Source organism: Vanacampus margaritifer, chromosome 19 (assembly GCF_051991255.1).
Source record: "Vanacampus margaritifer isolate UIUO_Vmar chromosome 19, RoL_Vmar_1.0, whole genome shotgun sequence".
NCBI classification, from domain to species: Eukaryota; Metazoa; Chordata; class Actinopteri; order Syngnathiformes; family Syngnathidae; genus Vanacampus; species Vanacampus margaritifer.
Window position 1 is genome coordinate 3,236,828 of NC_135450.1, and position 17,141 is coordinate 3,253,968.

The 17,141-nt window shown below is 41.9% G+C and overlaps 1 protein-coding gene and 1 non-coding gene across 2 annotated transcripts; both read left to right on the plus strand.

The window, feature by feature from the left end:
* Positions 1 to 3,922: 3,922 nt before the first annotated feature.
* trnak-uuu (transfer RNA lysine (anticodon UUU)) lies at positions 3,923 to 3,995 on the plus strand. The gene has a single exon. It is a non-coding gene; the product is annotated as a tRNA-Lys (tRNA).
* A 2,371-nt stretch (positions 3,996 to 6,366) lies between these two features.
* Positions 6,367 to 14,504, plus strand: LOC144039667 (putative G-protein coupled receptor 139). Its single transcript, XM_077553255.1, has 4 exons — positions 6,367 to 6,399; positions 9,020 to 9,065; positions 9,737 to 9,865; positions 13,255 to 14,504. Exons 3-4 carry the CDS (start codon positions 9,787 to 9,789, stop codon positions 14,274 to 14,276), a joined length of 1,101 nt encoding a protein of 366 aa, XP_077409381.1. The 5' UTR covers positions 6,367 to 6,399; positions 9,020 to 9,065; positions 9,737 to 9,786; the 3' UTR covers positions 14,277 to 14,504.
* The last annotated feature ends 2,637 nt before the right edge of the window (positions 14,505 to 17,141 follow it).

Consider the following 17,141-nt stretch of genomic DNA (forward strand, 5'->3'; position numbering starts at 1 on the left):
TGAGGCCACCAAACCGGACCCCCTCAACGCCTCGGCTACGCCTAGAAATTCTGTCCATAAAAGTTTTGAACAGAATCGGTGACAAAGGGCAACCTTGGCGGAGTCCAAACCTCACAGGAAACAAATTCGACTTACTGCCGGCAATGCGCACCAGACTCTGACATCGGTCGTACAGGGACCGAATAGCCCGTATCAGGGGGCTCGGTAACCCATACTCCCGAAGCACGGGACACGGTCAAACGCCTTCTCCAAGTCCACAAAGCACATGTGGACTGGTTGGGCGAATTCCCACGCACCCTCGAGGACCGTGCTGAGGGTGTAGAGCTGGTCCACTGTTCCACGGCCGGGACGAAAACCACACTGCTCCTCCTGGATCTGAGATTCGACCTCCCGACGGACCCTCCTCTCCAGCACCCCTGAATAGACCTTACCTGGGAGGCTGAGGAGTGTGATCCCTCTAAAGTTGGAACACACCCTCCGGTCCCCCTTATTAAAAAGGGGAACCACCACCCCGGTCTGCCAATCCAAAGGCACCGTCCCCGATGTCCACGCGATGCTGCAGAGACATGTCAACCACGACAGCCCCACAACATCCAGAGCCTTTAGGAACTCCGGGCGGATCTCATCCACCCCCGAGGCCCTGCCACCGAGAAGCTTTCCAACCACCTCGGTGACTTCGACCCCAGAGATAGGGGAGCCCACCTCAGAGTCCCCAGACCCTGCTTCCTCAAAGGAAGGCGTGTTGGTGGAATTGAGGAGGTCTTCGAAGTACTCTCCCCACCGGTTCACGACGTCCCGAGTCGAGGTCAACAGCACCCCGTCTCCACTATACACAGTGTTAACGGTGCACTGCTTTCCTCTCCTGAGACGCCGGATGGTGGACCAGAATTTCCCCGAAGCCGTCCGGAAGTCGTTTTCCATGGCCTCACCGAACTCCTCCCATGTCCGAGTTTTTGCCTCAGCGACCGCCAAAGCCGCATTCCGCTTGGCCAGCCGGTACCCGTCAGCAGCCTCCGGAGTCCCACAGGCCAAAAAGGCCCGATAGGACTCCTTCTTCAGCTTGACGGCATCCCTTACCGCTGGTGTCCACCAGCGGATTCAAGGATTGCCGCCACGACAGGCACCAACCACCTTACGGCCACAGCTCCGATTGGCCGCCTCAACAATTGAAGCGCGGAACATGGTCCACTCGGACTCAATGTCCCCCGCCTCCCCCGGGACAATGGAGAAGCTCTGCCGGAGATGGGCGTTGAAACTCTTTCTGACAGGGGGTTCTGCCAGACGTTCCCAGCAGACCCTCACAGTACATTTGAGCTTACCTGGTTGGACCGGCATCTTACCCCGCCATCGGAGCCAACACACCACCAGGTGGTGATCAGTTGACAGCTCCGCCCCTCTCTTAACCCGAGTGTCCAACACATACGGCCGCAAGTCCGATGACACGACTACAAAGTCGATCATCGATCTACGGCCTAGGGTGTCCTGGTGCCAGGTGCACATATGGACACTCTTGTGCTTGAACATGGTGTTCGTTATGGACAGTCCGTGGCGAGCACAGAAGTCCAATAACAAAACACCACTCGGGTTTCGATTGGGGGGGCCATTCCTCCCAATCACGCCCCTCCAGGTCTCACTGTCATTACCCACGTGAGCTTTGAAGTCCCCCAGTAGAACGAGGGAGTCCCCAGGGGGTGCGCTCTCCAGCACACCCTCCAAGGACTCCAGAAAGGGTGGGTACTCTGAGCTGCTGTTCGGTGCATAAGCACAAAAACAGTCATGACCCGTCCCCCCACCCGAAGGCGGAGGGAGGCTACCCTCTCATTCACCGGTGTAAACCCCAACGTACAGGCGGCTAGCTGGGGCGCAATGAGTATGTCCACACCTGCTCTGCACCTCTCACCGTGGGCAACTCCAGAGTGGAAGAGGGTCCAGCCCTTCTCAAGAGGATTGGTACCAGAACCCAAGTCGTGTGTGGAGGTGAGTCCGACTATATCTAGTCGGAACTTCTCAGCCTCGCACACCAGCTCGAGCTCCTTTCCTGTCAGAGAGGTGACATTCCATGTCCCCAGAGCTAGATCTGTAGCTGGGGGTCGGACCGCCAAGGCCCCCGCCTTTGGCTGCCACCCAACTCACTGCGCACCCGACCCCTTTGGCCCCTTCCACCGGTGGTGAGCCCATGGGAAGGGGGACCCACGTTGCCTTTTCGGGCTGTGCCCGGCCGGTCCCCATGGGTATAGGCCCGGCCACCAGACGCTCGCCTTCGAGCCCCACCTCCAGGCCTAGCTGCAGAGGGGGGCCCCGGTGACCCGCATCCGGGCAAGGGAAACGAAGATCCAAGGTTTGTGTTCATCATTGGGGTCGTTTGAGCCATGGTTTGTCTGGTCCCTCACCTAGGACCTGTTTGCCTAGGGTGGCCCTACCAGGGGCATGAAGCCCCGGACAACATAGCTCCCAGGCTCATTGGGACACGCAAACCCCTCCACCACGATAAGGTGATGACTCAAGGAGGGGTAATCTTTTGTATAAAATGTTTTTCTTTTTACATGCATTCTCTATTCCCTTTGTCATCCATGCTTTATTTAGACCTTTATATTTTCTGTCATTTTTAATATGTATTTCAATGGTTAAACATTGTATTATATTGTCAATGGTGTTAGTCAAATGTTCAATTTTACTGCTTCTTAGAGCTTTGTCTACATATTTAAAAACAGTACTGCACCAGTATTAGCTCAGTCGGTAAGGCATTAGACTCTGGATCTCAGGGTCGTGGCTTGAGCCCCACATTGAGAGGATATTTGTTTTGTGGGATATTTTGTCGTCTTTGTCATAGCTTTGTCTACATATTTAAAAACAGTACTGAGCCATTAGTAGCTCAGACAGCAAAGCATAAGATTCTTAATCTCTGGGTCCTGGGTTCGAGCCCCACATTGGGAGGTTGTTTGTTTTGTGGGATATTTTGTCTAGTCTTTGTCATAGCTTGGGCTACATATTTAAAAAGAGTACTGAAGCGGTAGAAGCCCAGTTAATTCAGTCGGTATAGCGTAAGACTCTTAATCTCAGTTTTGTGGTTTCAAGACCCACATTGGGAGGTTGTTTGTTTTGTGGGATTTTTTGTCGTCTTTGTCATAGCTTTGTCTACATATTTAAAAACAGCACTGAACCAGTAGAAGCCCAGTTAGCTCAGTCGGTAGAACATTTGACTCTTAATCTCAGGGTTGTAAATTCGAGGCCCACTTTGGGAGGTTGTTTTGTGGGATATTTGATCTAGTCTTTGTCATAGCTTTGTCTACATATTTAAAAACAGTACTGAGCCAGCAAAAACCCAATTGGCTCAGTCGGTAGAACATTTGACTCTTAATCTCAGGGTTGTTGGTTCGAGTACCACATTGGGAGGTTGTTTGGTTTGTGGGATACTTTGCCTACGTATTTAAAAACAATACTGAACCAGTAGAAAGAAACCCATTTATTTCAGTCGGTAAAGCATTAGACTCTTAATCTCAGGGTCCTGGGTTTGAGCCCCACATTGGGAGGTTGTTTGTTTTGTGGGACATTTTGTCTAGTCTATGTCATAGCTTTGTCTATATATTTAAAAACAGTATTGAATTGGTAAAAGTCCATTTCACTCAGTCGGTAAAGCATAAAACTCTTAATCTCTGGGTCCTGTGTTTGAGCCCCACATTGGGAGGTTGTTTGTTTTGTGGGACATTTTGTCTAGTCTATGTCATAGCTTTGTCTACATATTTGAAAAAAGTACGGAAATGGTAGGAGACCTGTTAGCTCAGTTGGTAGAGCATACGACTCTTAATCTCAGGGTAGTGGGTTTGAGCCCCACATTCGGAGGTTATATCTTTTGTGCGATATTTTGTCTAGTCTTTGTCATAGCTTTGTCTACATATTTAAGAACAGTACAGAATCAGTAGAAACCTGGTTAGCTCAGTCGGTAGAGCATTAGACTTTTAATTTCAGGGTCGTGGGTTCGAGTCTCACATTGGGCGGTAGTTCATTTTGTGGGATATTTTGTTTAGTTTTAGTCATAGCTCACCTTTTGTATAAAATGTTTTTCTTTTTACAAGCATTCTCTATCCCCATCGTCATCCATGCCTTATTTAGACCTTTATATTTTCTTGCATTTTTAATATGTACTTCGATGGTTAATCCAGCTATTTTGTTGTCAATGGTGCTAGTCAAATGTTCAACTTTACTGCTTCTTAGAGCTTTGTCTACATATTTAATAACAGTACTGAACCAGTAGAAGCCCAGTTAGCTCAGTCAGTAGAGCATTAGACTTTTAATCTCAAGGTTGTGGGTACGAGCCTTACATTGGGAGGTTGTTTATTTTGTGGGATATTTTGTCTAGTTTTTGACATAGCTCTCAATTTAATAAATCTTTTGATTAAAATGTTTTTCTTTTTACGTGCATTCTCTAGCCCCTTTGTACTCCGTGCCTTATATAGACCTTTATATTTTCTTGCATTTTAAATACGTACTTCAATGGTTACACATTCCATTATGTTGTCAATGGTGATAGCCAAATGTTCAATTTTACTTTTTCTTAGAGCTTTGTCTAGATATTTAAAAACAGTACTTAACCACTGAAAACCTTGGTTAGATCAGTCGGTAGAGCATTAGACTCTTAATCTCAGGGTCGTGGGTTTGAGTCTCACATTGGCCGGTAGTTTGTTTTGTGGGATATTTGGTCTATTCTTAGGCATAGTTCTTAATTTAATAAATCTTTTGTTTGCTACCCTTACGGCACGGTGGCTGACTGGTTAGCACGTCCGCCTCCCAGTCCACAAGACGTGAGATTGAGTCCAGGCTTCGGCCTTCCTGGTCGGAGTTTGCATGTTTTCCTCGTGCTTGCGTTGGATTTCTCCGGGTGCTCCGGTTTCCTCCAACATTCCAAAAACATGCATGACAGGTTAATTTAATACTCCAAATTGTCCATAGGTGTGATTGTGAGTGTGGATGGTTGCTCGTCTCTGTGTGCCCTGCGATTGGCTGGCAACCAGTTCAGGGTGTACCCCTTGCCTACTGCCCAAAGCCAGCTGGGATAGGCTCTAGCGCCCCCCGTGATCCTTGTGAGGACAAGCGGTTAAGAAAATGGATGGATGGATGGATTTTGCCCTTAACAAAAATGGCCGCCATAATATGTTCTGCATGAAGAGATGTTATATTATGATGATGTAGAGCAACAGTTCTTTGGCATGAGGTGCCATGTTGAACTTGGTCAGTATGAGAGTGTGAGACCTGTAAGACCAATTTTTACACATCTGCTCCCTATTCACAACGAGTAACGAGTAACGAGTCACATGACACTGGAGTGGGAAAATGGGTGTACTCACTTTTGTTGCCAGGGGTTTAGTTATTAATGGCTGTATTTTGAGTTATTTTGAGGGGAAAATACATTTATACTGCTATGTAGGGTGTACTTTTCATTGTATTAAAAGTGCATTTTTTTCAGTGTACAGATGAACAGATGTAATTAAATACAGTATCTGCAGAAATATGACGCTCATTTGCTAGAAAACTGTTAAAAGTGTTTCACAGTACAGATGGGAATTTGCAACTGAAATACGTTTTGAAGGAAAATAAATTAAAGATTCTCTCCTATTCCAAATGCAACGTCCAACTCAGTGAACTTATTTCAACCCTATAGAACATGCCTTTAACTCATTCTGTTATTTAGTGCATGAAGTAATGTGTTTGCTTAACGTGTGAGTACCATCATCTGCCAGGTGGACCGACTCCCTAATCACCCCTCCCAAAGCTTTTAATGCAGTCACACCCATTCCTTCCTCATTTCGACCACATAGTCTTGTAATAGTGGAGTCATTAACAGCTGGATTATACCTCGACACAGCTAGGAGACTGGAAATGAGATCATAAGAAGCACCAGGTATGGGCAGCGTAATCTTTATTATTATTATTATTATTAATAATTCATCTGGATCATGATATTCCTGATCTACTTGTTTTATTGATAACAAAGGATTGCATGAACATTGCTTTGTATTTTTATTTTTTTTCCATTTCTGATGAGCTAGTTCCTGGGAACCATCCACAAACATTTCCTATGTGACAAGTATTAGTTGTGCTTAAGATTTCCAGAAATCATGGGAAATAAAGAATTAGATTTTTTTTTTTTATTGCTGTACATTTTTTTATATCGAAATGAATGAGATCAAACAATATTTCATATTTTAATGAGTAACTACTATTACATTTAATTAAGTTGTTTCAAGTTGCATAGGGACCTAGTTGTATCACGGGAAAGTTGTCACATTGCAATTTTCTTCTCCACCAGAGGGCGCAACGGAAAAAAAGAATACTAGTTTTCTTCGTATAAATCGTCAGGGGTTGTGTACTGTCTGAGAAGAGAATACCACATTGTGAGCTGAGGTGAGTGCCAGTTATCTGTTTTGCACAACCCAAAGTAAAAAATTTCCACTTCATATAATTTGAAACAGGCATCGAACATAGACAAATTTTAGCAGCAAATCATGTGGACTCAGAGGAGAGATTCAGGCATTTGTCATGCCTCAGTCACGGCTCTGTTTTAAGCTAACTTCAAACTAGAGCAAGCTTCTTCAAGGGCTGTTGAAAACATGGGTATTAGAAGATCCTTACCATCACATATTCAAATGTTTAGTCATGTTAGCCATGTGGTTACTCAGAAATTATAAAGAAATTTACAAGGAGAGTATTGAGTACATTTTACCAGTTAAAAAAAAAAGTTAGTCAAGCCTTGAGGAATGAACTCATGACCTTCAGGTTGAGAAACAAACACTGTACCACCTGAACTACACCAATCTTATTTGTCCCTGTACTGCATTGCTGGTGTGTCCAAAATGAGGCCACTATGGAGTTACGATTCCACCTCACACTAGCAATATACTAACACACAGCAGGGACAACTTGGTTCAACCTGAAGGTTGTGGGTTTGTACCTCACCTTATAAGTTATCATTTCCAAATTTGTGGTGCACAACACTTAACCTAAGAATACAGTACAAATTATATAATGTTGCAACACACTATACTCTCTGTATAATAATTTTGTTCCTGCTATTGTAACCCACCCTGGTGGGAGGACCGCAATCACTTTTGAAAATTGGGGTGTTACGATACGATACGATACGATACGATACGATACGATATACTTTTATTTTCCCCGTGGGGAACTTTTTCCTGGACTTCCAGCTGCAGTTTACAGTAAAGAGAAAACAACAGAATAGAAAGAGATAAAATTAAAATTAAATAAATAAGAAGTGCAGCAATAAGTAGAAGACTTCCCAGAAGTCTTCACAGAAGTATACATGTGTAGAGAAGTACATACATGAAGACTGCACACACCCATATACACACACACACTCCTATATATATATATATATATACACATTAGTATGTACAGCACGGCTGCATGTATTACACACACACAACATTGCACCATATATCTTATTGCACTGGGTTAATGTCGGTTGTTAAGCAGTTTGATGGATGTCGGCAGGAATGAGTTCTTGTAGCGGTTCAGTCTGGTTCTGGGGGCCCTGAATCTCCTGCCGGAAGGCAGTAGCTGGAACTCATGATGCAGAATGTGAGTCGGCTCAGTAATAATTTTCTGTGCCAGTCTGGTGACGGACCGCTCATAAAGCATCTGTAGGGAAGGATGATTCCTGACCCCCATGATCTTCATGGCAGTCTGCACCAGACCGGCAATCTGTGACTTTGACTGCACAGTCAGGTTGCCGTACCAGGCCGCAATGCCGTATCTGATGATACTTTCCAATGCAGCCCGGTAGAACATCAGCATGATCCTCTGCTCCACTCCATAGACCCTAAGTCTGCGTAGGAAATAGAGACGCTGTTGGAGTTTGGAGCAGAGACTTCCAACATGTACCCTCCAGCTGAGTGTGTTGTCGATGTGGACCCCCAGATACCTGTATGAACCCACCTGGCTGATGTGATTGCTTTTAATGAAGACTGGCCTGTGGTCACCAACAGTTTTTGGATCAAATATCACCTCCTCTGTCTTCCCCACATTGAGCACAAGATGATTCTGGTCACACCACTGGACAAATTTCTCTATTTCTGAGAAATAGTCCAGTGGGCTACCGCCGGCCTGCAGCAAGCTGACGATAGCTGTGTCATCAGAGAACTTAATGATAAAGTTCTCTTGGTGTGATGTCACACAATCCTTTGTGTACAACGTGAAGAGGACCGGGGAGCTGACGCAGCCCTGTGGGGCGCCTGTGCTTATCAATCTGGGTTCCGAGAGGGAGCTGTTGACCCTGACTTGCTGTGTGCGCTGTGTCAGGAAGGAGTGATCCCACCTCGAGACGTACGGGTTCACATTCATCTCCTTCAGTTTACCCAAAAGCAGGTGCGGCTGCATTGTGTTGAACGCTGAGCTAAAGTCAACGAACAACACACGTGCATAAGCTTTCGGGCCGTCTCGGTGTTTGCTGACCAGATGTGTGATGCTGTTGATAGCATCGTCAGTGCCGCGACCCCGTGTTGACCTATTTCTTCTTGCATCCAGATGGAGGCTGTGGCCTATCAGGTAGAAATGGTCGTTCAGTAACCAGAAGGTCTGCTGTTCAATTTCTACTCTCTAAGTTGTGTCATTGAATCATTGGGCAAGACATTTTACACACATTGCCTCCAGTGCCACTCATACTGGTGTATGGATGGTGCGAATATTTGGTGGTGGTCGTGTTGCCCAGGGGTGGATTTTAGTGTATGGGACCTGGAAGCTGGCTGCCATGTTGGTTACCCTGTGAGAGTTGGATGCTCGTTTTGCTATCGAATATATGCTCCGCCCTCTCCAAAATAGGTGTGACATATCAGTAATGATTACTACTATTTACATGTGAATTTGTACTACAAGCTGGATTGAAGTGAAACCTCAAGCGATCAGAAACCTCAAATTATCGAGGTAAATTAAATCTTATTTCAGCAAGTGTGACTCTAATGGAGAAAGGTAGACTTTTTTTATATTAACATTTGTTTCTTTTTTGTAGGCATGAGTTCGAGGGTTTGAACAAAAAAGATGCTGAATGGGTTAGGGTAAGTATTGAATCTCCTTTTCCAGTAGTTTATTTTTACTGAAAAGTATTTCAACATTGTTGAAAGTAATTACTATTACTAAGTTTCAGGATGAACCATCCATCAATCCATTAACTGAAATGCTTTATGTTTTAGATTCAATTTGATTTCAAATTTCCAATTTAAGTGAAGCAAAACATGCATTTGAGGCTGAGAGCTATGACCTACAAGCCAGCAGTTCGTAAGGACTTTAATCTATTTTACAATATTATTTATATATATTTTTTTAAAGTTTGCTCAATGACTATGGTAATTTTCAAGATCAATGACAAACAATTTCTCTGGCTGTAAAAACAAAGAAAACAAAAAACAGGAGAACAAGGATAACTTTGTCCTTGTTTTATTAGTTGCAAAATCCAGTGTGACATCTTACCCCATATAGTGTGACAATTTACCCATTGGTGGGGCAACATGTCACATGTTCACTCCCTCTATTTGATGGCTTATAACTCTGCACTGACACAAAGTATGAAATGACATGAATACAAAAAATATACCTAAGACTTTGATCTTTCATCTGGTATACATTTTGTTTATATATAATGTATTGATTCCAAGAAATATATTAATGTTTAAAAAGCGATACAACTAGTGTAATTTAATGTTTATAACAGCATTCTTATGTGTGACAGATTAATTGCAGAGATGAGCATGTGAGCTATTGCCTGGTAGGGAATTCACCATGGAGGGAGTTGGCATCACCATCTTTGTCACCGTTCAGAAGATCTACTACCCATTTCTTTGCGCCTTGGGTATTCCAGGTACCTGATGTAATTTTGGCTATTGAGTTGCCACACGCCAATTCTTAACTCATTCACTGCCATTGACGGTTATAAACATCAAAAAATCATTTCAACTATTTCTATTAGTTTAACATTTTTTTCTACTTTTGTTAACAAGAGTATGAAAACATAGAATTTTTTTTTTGTACATTTAGAAGAGATATAAAAATTTTGATTATTCGTAAGTTAACTATTGAAGTCATGCGATTAATTACGACTAAAAAATGTAATCGCCTGACGCCCCTAATTTTTAATAATCATCTTGTCAGGTGATTAAAAAAAAATATTTTAATTAATCGCGTGACTTCACTAGTTAACTCACGATTAATCACAAATTTTATATCTGTTCTAAATGTACAATAAAAAAAACATTTCTAGGTTTTCATACTCTTGTTAACAAAAGTGGAAGAAAATGTTAAACTAATAGAAATAGTTCAAATGATTTTTTTATGTTTATAGCCGTCAATGGCAGTGAATGAGTTAATAGTGTTAAACAATTAATTATTACTTCATAGGTGTTGTGTAGACACTAGGTTCTCTTAGAAAAAAAAGCAAGCTATATCTATTTATTTATTTTTACATTGATATTAATAACAATAAATAAATCAATGTTTGGAAACATAAACTGAAAAAAATGAAAAATCATACCTTCAAAATTACAACAACAACAACAACAACAAAAACTGCACTTTCTATTATTTGTTTTTAGAGAAAATGAATACAACCATATTTGTATTTACATTATACATATAAATGATTTTCTGCTTTTCACAAGTTGGTCAAGTAGTTAGCATGTCTGCCACGCAGTTCTGTTCTGTAAACAGGACATCAGGACTGTACAAAACAAACAATTGGGGGGGGGCGTAGAACTCCATCAAATCATACAACATACTCGTATACATAAACCATGCTGTTTATTTAGATGAAGGCTCTCGTAGCATTGACAGTCAGTTGTTGCCCTCTTGCGGTGGAAATCATCTCTACAGTTTGGCTAACTTTGTTACTACGGGTGTCAATAAGTCCCAATAATTTAATACCAAAAGTAACAATAAATTAATACACGACTAAGAACAACAACACTGTAACTGTATTACATCCTGCCTGTACGAAATAACACAATAAAGAGGCATAGTTTGCGTTAGTCAGATAAGTAGTGTGAAAGGTGTGACTAACTTTCAAAATACGATTATTAACAAGGGAGTGCAGCGCCAGCTTCCTTAATCAGCGTTGTTACATCTGCCTTGTTACGTGTCAAATGTCTTGTGACTTGTCACTTGTCCGATGTTATGTATACAGCAACTTGCCCAATATTTGTCCTGTTCAGTCCTTTTGCCCATTTTAACCATTTATGTCCTCATACTATTTCACACAAACATTGATTGTGATCATGTAAGCACATTCAATTCAAATGGTCAATTTTATTTTTTCTCTTTTTTTTCTTTTTTTCCGGGAGAGCTCAGTATTGTTCATTTGGTAATTTTACCGATTTGACATGTCATCATCATTGCTCTCTCTCTCTTTTTTTCTTTTTTTTTTTAAATTAATTTTTATTTTGTATGTGGGTGAGTATGTGCATGTGCGTGTGTATGTGTGTGTGTGTGCATGTGTGCGTGCGTGTGAGTGTGTACTCATTAGTTCACCTAAAACCTATTAAAAATCCCATACCGTTCACCTAAACCGAATACTTCCGAATTCAGCTAGAGTCGTGAGGTTGTCAGGAGATCCGAGGAAGGATCAAAGAAAAGAAAGGAAAGGGAAATCCAGGACCGACCAGACATTACCTACTACCCACCGGGATACCAACCAGAGTCTTTCACCAACCCCAGAAACATCTAAATTCCAACAAATTAGGGAGACCTCAAGAGACCAAATGAGAGAGTAAATAAGGATAGATGAAGCAGAGTGAGATCCACAGACATCAGCCTCCACCGATTCAACGACCAGAGGAAGAAGCAGATTGTGTTTGAATTTCGATAGATGCTGGTGTGGTGGATCTGGCATGCATGAAAACCTCCACCAAAGAGGGGAGCCGTCGACCCGGGCCAGGACAGAGCAAGCACAATCCCCCCCCCTATTTTTGATCTAATATAATGTCAATATTGTTGGAGGGAATGGTAAGCTATTTTAGTTTGATATACTTTTTATACATATAGAATAGTAGCATTGTACAGTGATCTGGGGTTATGTTACAGGCCACCATAGACAAAACCCTCTATCGACCAAGTAGTTATGCTATTTTTTATATATCGTCGCCGCTATGTGAAAAACACTTAGGCCTATGTCCATATTTTTTCTTCTTCGATTTTTACGTCTTTGGGATGTCTACCTTCAATTTCATCCCAAAAACATAAAAATGTATTTAAAAAAAATAATATTAATAAAAATAAACTTTTTTAAAGGACAAAAATGGACATAAGTTCATTTTCACATAGCATCAACAATATATAGTGTTCCCTCGTTTATTGCTGGGCTTAGTTTCCAAAAAATACCTGCAATAAGTGAAATCCGCAAAGTAATCAGCTTCATTTCTTACATTTATTATCAATGTTTTAAGGCTGTAAAACACCTCACCGTACACTTTATACAGTTTTCTCATAGAGGCATTTCACATTTCTCTCTTGTGTAAACAATGTTCAAAGTTTAAACCTTTATAAACAAATAAAAAAATGCTACTCTACTGTAAAACAAATGCATGCAAAATTGCACAAAATTAAATCTGCGAATAAACGAGGCCGCAAAAATTGGAACACTATTTGAAGTTCCATGGGTACACTTCATCACCAACAAACAACCCAGTATAAACATTTAAGAGCACAGGAATTATTTTTGTCCACTTAGTAACAAAATTACACACAAACCAGGATAAACCTCTCGTTGTCAGGTTAAGTGCAATAAATACTGTAGAATTACATGGACATTGTACTCATTTCAAATGTTTTGAAAACTGCAACAACAACAAAATCCTAATTATTTTATATGAAGTAGTGAAAGAAGTTACTTTGCCTGGTAATCAGTTACTTTTATTTTGAAGTAATCCAATTACTTTTTTGAGCACGTAATAAGTAACTTCCAACACTTGTAACGATGACAACAAAGTAAAAAAAAAATCAGAATTGTAAAAACAAAACAGATTTTTTTTGTTCTCGTGCTTATTAGATATGATTTGAACGATTGAGCCACGCATACACAACATGCAAAATGGCTCCAGCTGGTGGTGACAAGGGATCACACTTATTGGCAAGTTTGCTATATGTGCGGATTTCATTTCGAGAAATCCTGATAATGTTATGTGTATTTTATTTTTTTTATCTCTGACTCATGATTACTTCTAAGAACTCCTGCATTCATTTTCTTGTCTTGTTTTTCAGCAAACCTCTTCACCTTCTATATGATCTGCTTCCGTAAATGCGGAATGTCTGACACAGCTGTGGTATATCTCAGCTGCCTCGCTATTGTGGACACCTTCTACCTGGTGTGGGTGATCCTCATCGACCTGACCCTCACCTTCTGGCTGCTGCAGCCCTTCTGGCACTCGCACCCGTGGTGCGGCATCCTGGGCTTCCTGCAGTACGGCTCCCTCTACAGTTCGTCGTGGATCGTGGTGGTGTTCACCATCGAGCGCTACCTGGTTCTTCGCAGCACGGCGGCCAGGAAGCAATTCTCGCAGACGAGGGTCACAAAGCTGACCTGCGTGGCCATCATCGTGGCGTCGCATTTGGTTTCGGTGCCGCTAGGCTGGATCAACGTCGTCGTGTCTGACAACATGACGGTGGATGGAGAAAATGTGACTCTGCCTCGATGTCATTACCGGAATGAGATCTACTCCACTGCCATTGTGTGGATAACCACCTTTCTCTCAGGGGGTATCCCCATTGTGCTGGTTATTATCTTTAATTACCTCATCGGGCATCATCTGTGCCGTGCCAGTAATCTGTTCACAAAGGAGGAACGTCGCGTCATGCACGGACGCAGCACAAGGGGCATGTTAAGAAGGACCCTCCTCCTGCTGGGGACCGTCTCCGTGGCCTTTGTGGTGCTCAGCCTGCCTCGCTTTGTCACATACTGCATCCTGAGGACCAAGTACAACACTGAGAACTTTAACAGGAACGACTACAGAATCCCCATCAATGTCGCCGGTGACCTGGCTAACATGCTCCAGAATCTGAATTCCACCACTAACTTCTTGCTGTACTGCATGGTCAGCGGACGCTTCCGACAGGAGCTGCTTCGGGTGGTGACTTGTAAAACAGTGACTGGAGAAGCTACCTCCTTCCTCACACACACCATGAAAGTCTTTTCGGTGTCAGAACACAAGGCCACATCATCCCATAATCGTGATGTTTACCAGTCTCAAACCAGTCAACTCGAGGAAACAGAAATGTATAAATGAATATCAGACAAGAAAGTTTGGACTACTCAAACTCTTTTTTGCCCTATAAAGGGAGCCTTTGGGTTACGACAGAGTTCCATTAACCCAAAATTGTACATAAGTTGGACTCTATCACCAACCTACGCTAATTAAGTAAAGACATTCTCACAACCTCCAATTTCATCACTTTTCAGGAGACCACCAAAGGGTCATGTTTGTTCAACCATTAACATTTTATCCTTAAAGAACGCCAGCCATTTTTAACATCTCAGATTGTGAACATGTGAACTTACGACGGTGTGTTAGGGCCAGGTATAAAAAAAATCTTTTTTGAGAGGGCGGTGGCAATATTCTGAGAAAAAAAAGTGGCAAATTTGCCAGAGAAAAAATCCTAAATTTGCCACTTTATAAAAAAATATATTTGTACGTTGCCCTAATACGCCGTCGTATGTACTCACCAATAGTATAGATTTGTGAAAAAATATCACATTTCCAAATTGTGACATATAATGTAGTGCCCCACATTGGCCCTATCTATTGCACTGAAGACCAGCCGCCACTGGTGGGGCACCAGCAACTTGGCTCAGCTCCATGAGGATAACTAACATCTAGTGCAGGGTTCACCAATACCAGTCCTCGAGGTCCGAAGTCCTGCAGGTTTTAGATGTTTCCGCCCACTAGCACACCTGATTCATATAATTGGCTCATCAGCATGCCTTGATAACGATCCCGATCTTTGGTATCAGGTGTGTTGGTAGGCGTAAACATCTAAAACCTGCACGACTCCGGACCTCGTGGACCGGAATTGGTGAACCCTGGTCTAGTGGGACAGTTGAACACTATCCGTTCTCAGACACTGCTTTGTTCATTTGAAGTTCAGAATTTATTTTTACTATAAGAAATAATGCATACAGAATCAAATTCGTACAAAATGTTAAGACATTTTGGATTGCAATTTAGTAACATTTAACCCCTATAAAGCCTGAACCATCAAATATATGAGAGAAAATTCAGATTCTTTGTAAATAGAGTTTTTATTGGTCCCTTTTAACAAACAAAAAACGTTTTTTTTTAATCGACTTCCCCATATGACTTTTGATTTGTGTAATATTTGATACATCCCGTCACAATGCTTTAAATTTACACATTTATAGCTGTCAAAAATATAATAATAAACAGGCATTTCAAACATATTAGTATTTCCAAAAATCTGAATAATAACTCTACTTTCTCAATTGGAGCAATCTTGTGAGGGCTCTGGAAAAGCCATCAGCCAGAGCTGTTGATAGAGAGAGTTTGGCTAACTTTCACCAGGGTAACAAGTCATGTGACCAGCAGTTGACCAATCACAGCAGACAGCGTAGTACTCTCCGCTGTCTGCTGGTCACATGACATATGGACGCCATGTTGTTACCCTGCTGAAACCAGTTGGCCAAACTCTCGCTATCAACGGCTCTGCCATCCGCTTGGTGATACTGCCCTCTAAAGGATTATCTGTGCAATGCATGTGTCAGGTCATATATGTCAGGGTTTTAATGGGAACAAATATTATACTCATGAAATAGAGGGCTCAAAAGGTCTTGTATTTGATATGATACGTTCGGCGTTATTGGGTTAAAGGAGCCTTGTGGAGTTTATCCCTTTTTTACTCATGATTTCCAGCTTCTGGCCTAAATATACGTACAACCTCTGTGTCAAGCTCAAGCATGGTGCGCGTGAATAAACTCTTAATTTTTTCAGTTTTCTTGCAGTTGGAGATCTTGTCGTACGCTAACACTAAATGACCATTGGTGGAGCATGCATGATGTCGAAAAAGCTTTAATATTAACATTTTCAACTCCACAATGCAGTCATAAAAGTGTCAAAAGAAGGAAACCACTAATAATGGTAAAACATAATCTATTGAAGATTATTGCTCATTCTTGGGATATGTGTCACTTGACACTCAAGGCTGGTAAGCAACTCCTTACAGTGTACAATATGCTCTTTGTCCATTATTATTGGTGTACTGTGCAGCCAGGACAAATACATGTGCACCACCTTTCCGCATCACAATAACTTTTATTTCTAGACCCATAGAAGTCATTATACTTTTACTTATTTTGTTTGCCTTTGAAATCAATTCACCTGGAGTTCATTCACTTTCCTAGCCTTCTCTGCCACACCTTTACGCACTTCTTCCTGGATCCGCTGAAATTCCCTTATCTTGATTTTGTCTATCTCTTCAAAAAGGTTTTCTTGATGACTTATTTACGGAAGAGGATTAGGGCCAGTGAAGTGGGGAGGAAACTGTTGGCAAGATTCTCACTTTATTCTCAGAATTCTGACTTTAAAATTAAAATTATGACTTCAATCACAGAATTTGGACGTTAAAGTGAGAATTCTCTCTTTATTCTCAGAATTCTGACTTTAAAGTGATAATTCTGACTTTGTGACATACAGTAGAGCTATGAATTTTGGGGGGAAGTCAGAAAATCTGAATTCTCAGAATAAAGTCAGAATCCTGCCAACCTTTTTTTCCTCTTAAACTAAAATAACATGGAGCCAGTTTGTAGGGAGGTTGTTGTTTTTCTCGGCCAGGAACTGTCAGATGCTCATGGTAGGCATGCTGTCATGGTGAAGCAACCACGCGCTATCCTGCCACAACTCTTACCTATTCTCGCACACCAAATGAAGCAAACATTGTAGGATCTCTTTGTAGATGTGCTGGTTGATTGTCTGGCCCACACTTAAGGGAAAAACTTTGTTTGGTATTGAAATATGTTTTTTGACACTAGTCCAGTCGTGGATTTCTTTTCTGAAATCCCTTCTATAAGACTAAAATGTTTGTCTTTCCCGGGTCTCATTTGTACATGCTTGTAAAAAGACTAACCTTTAAAAAAATTT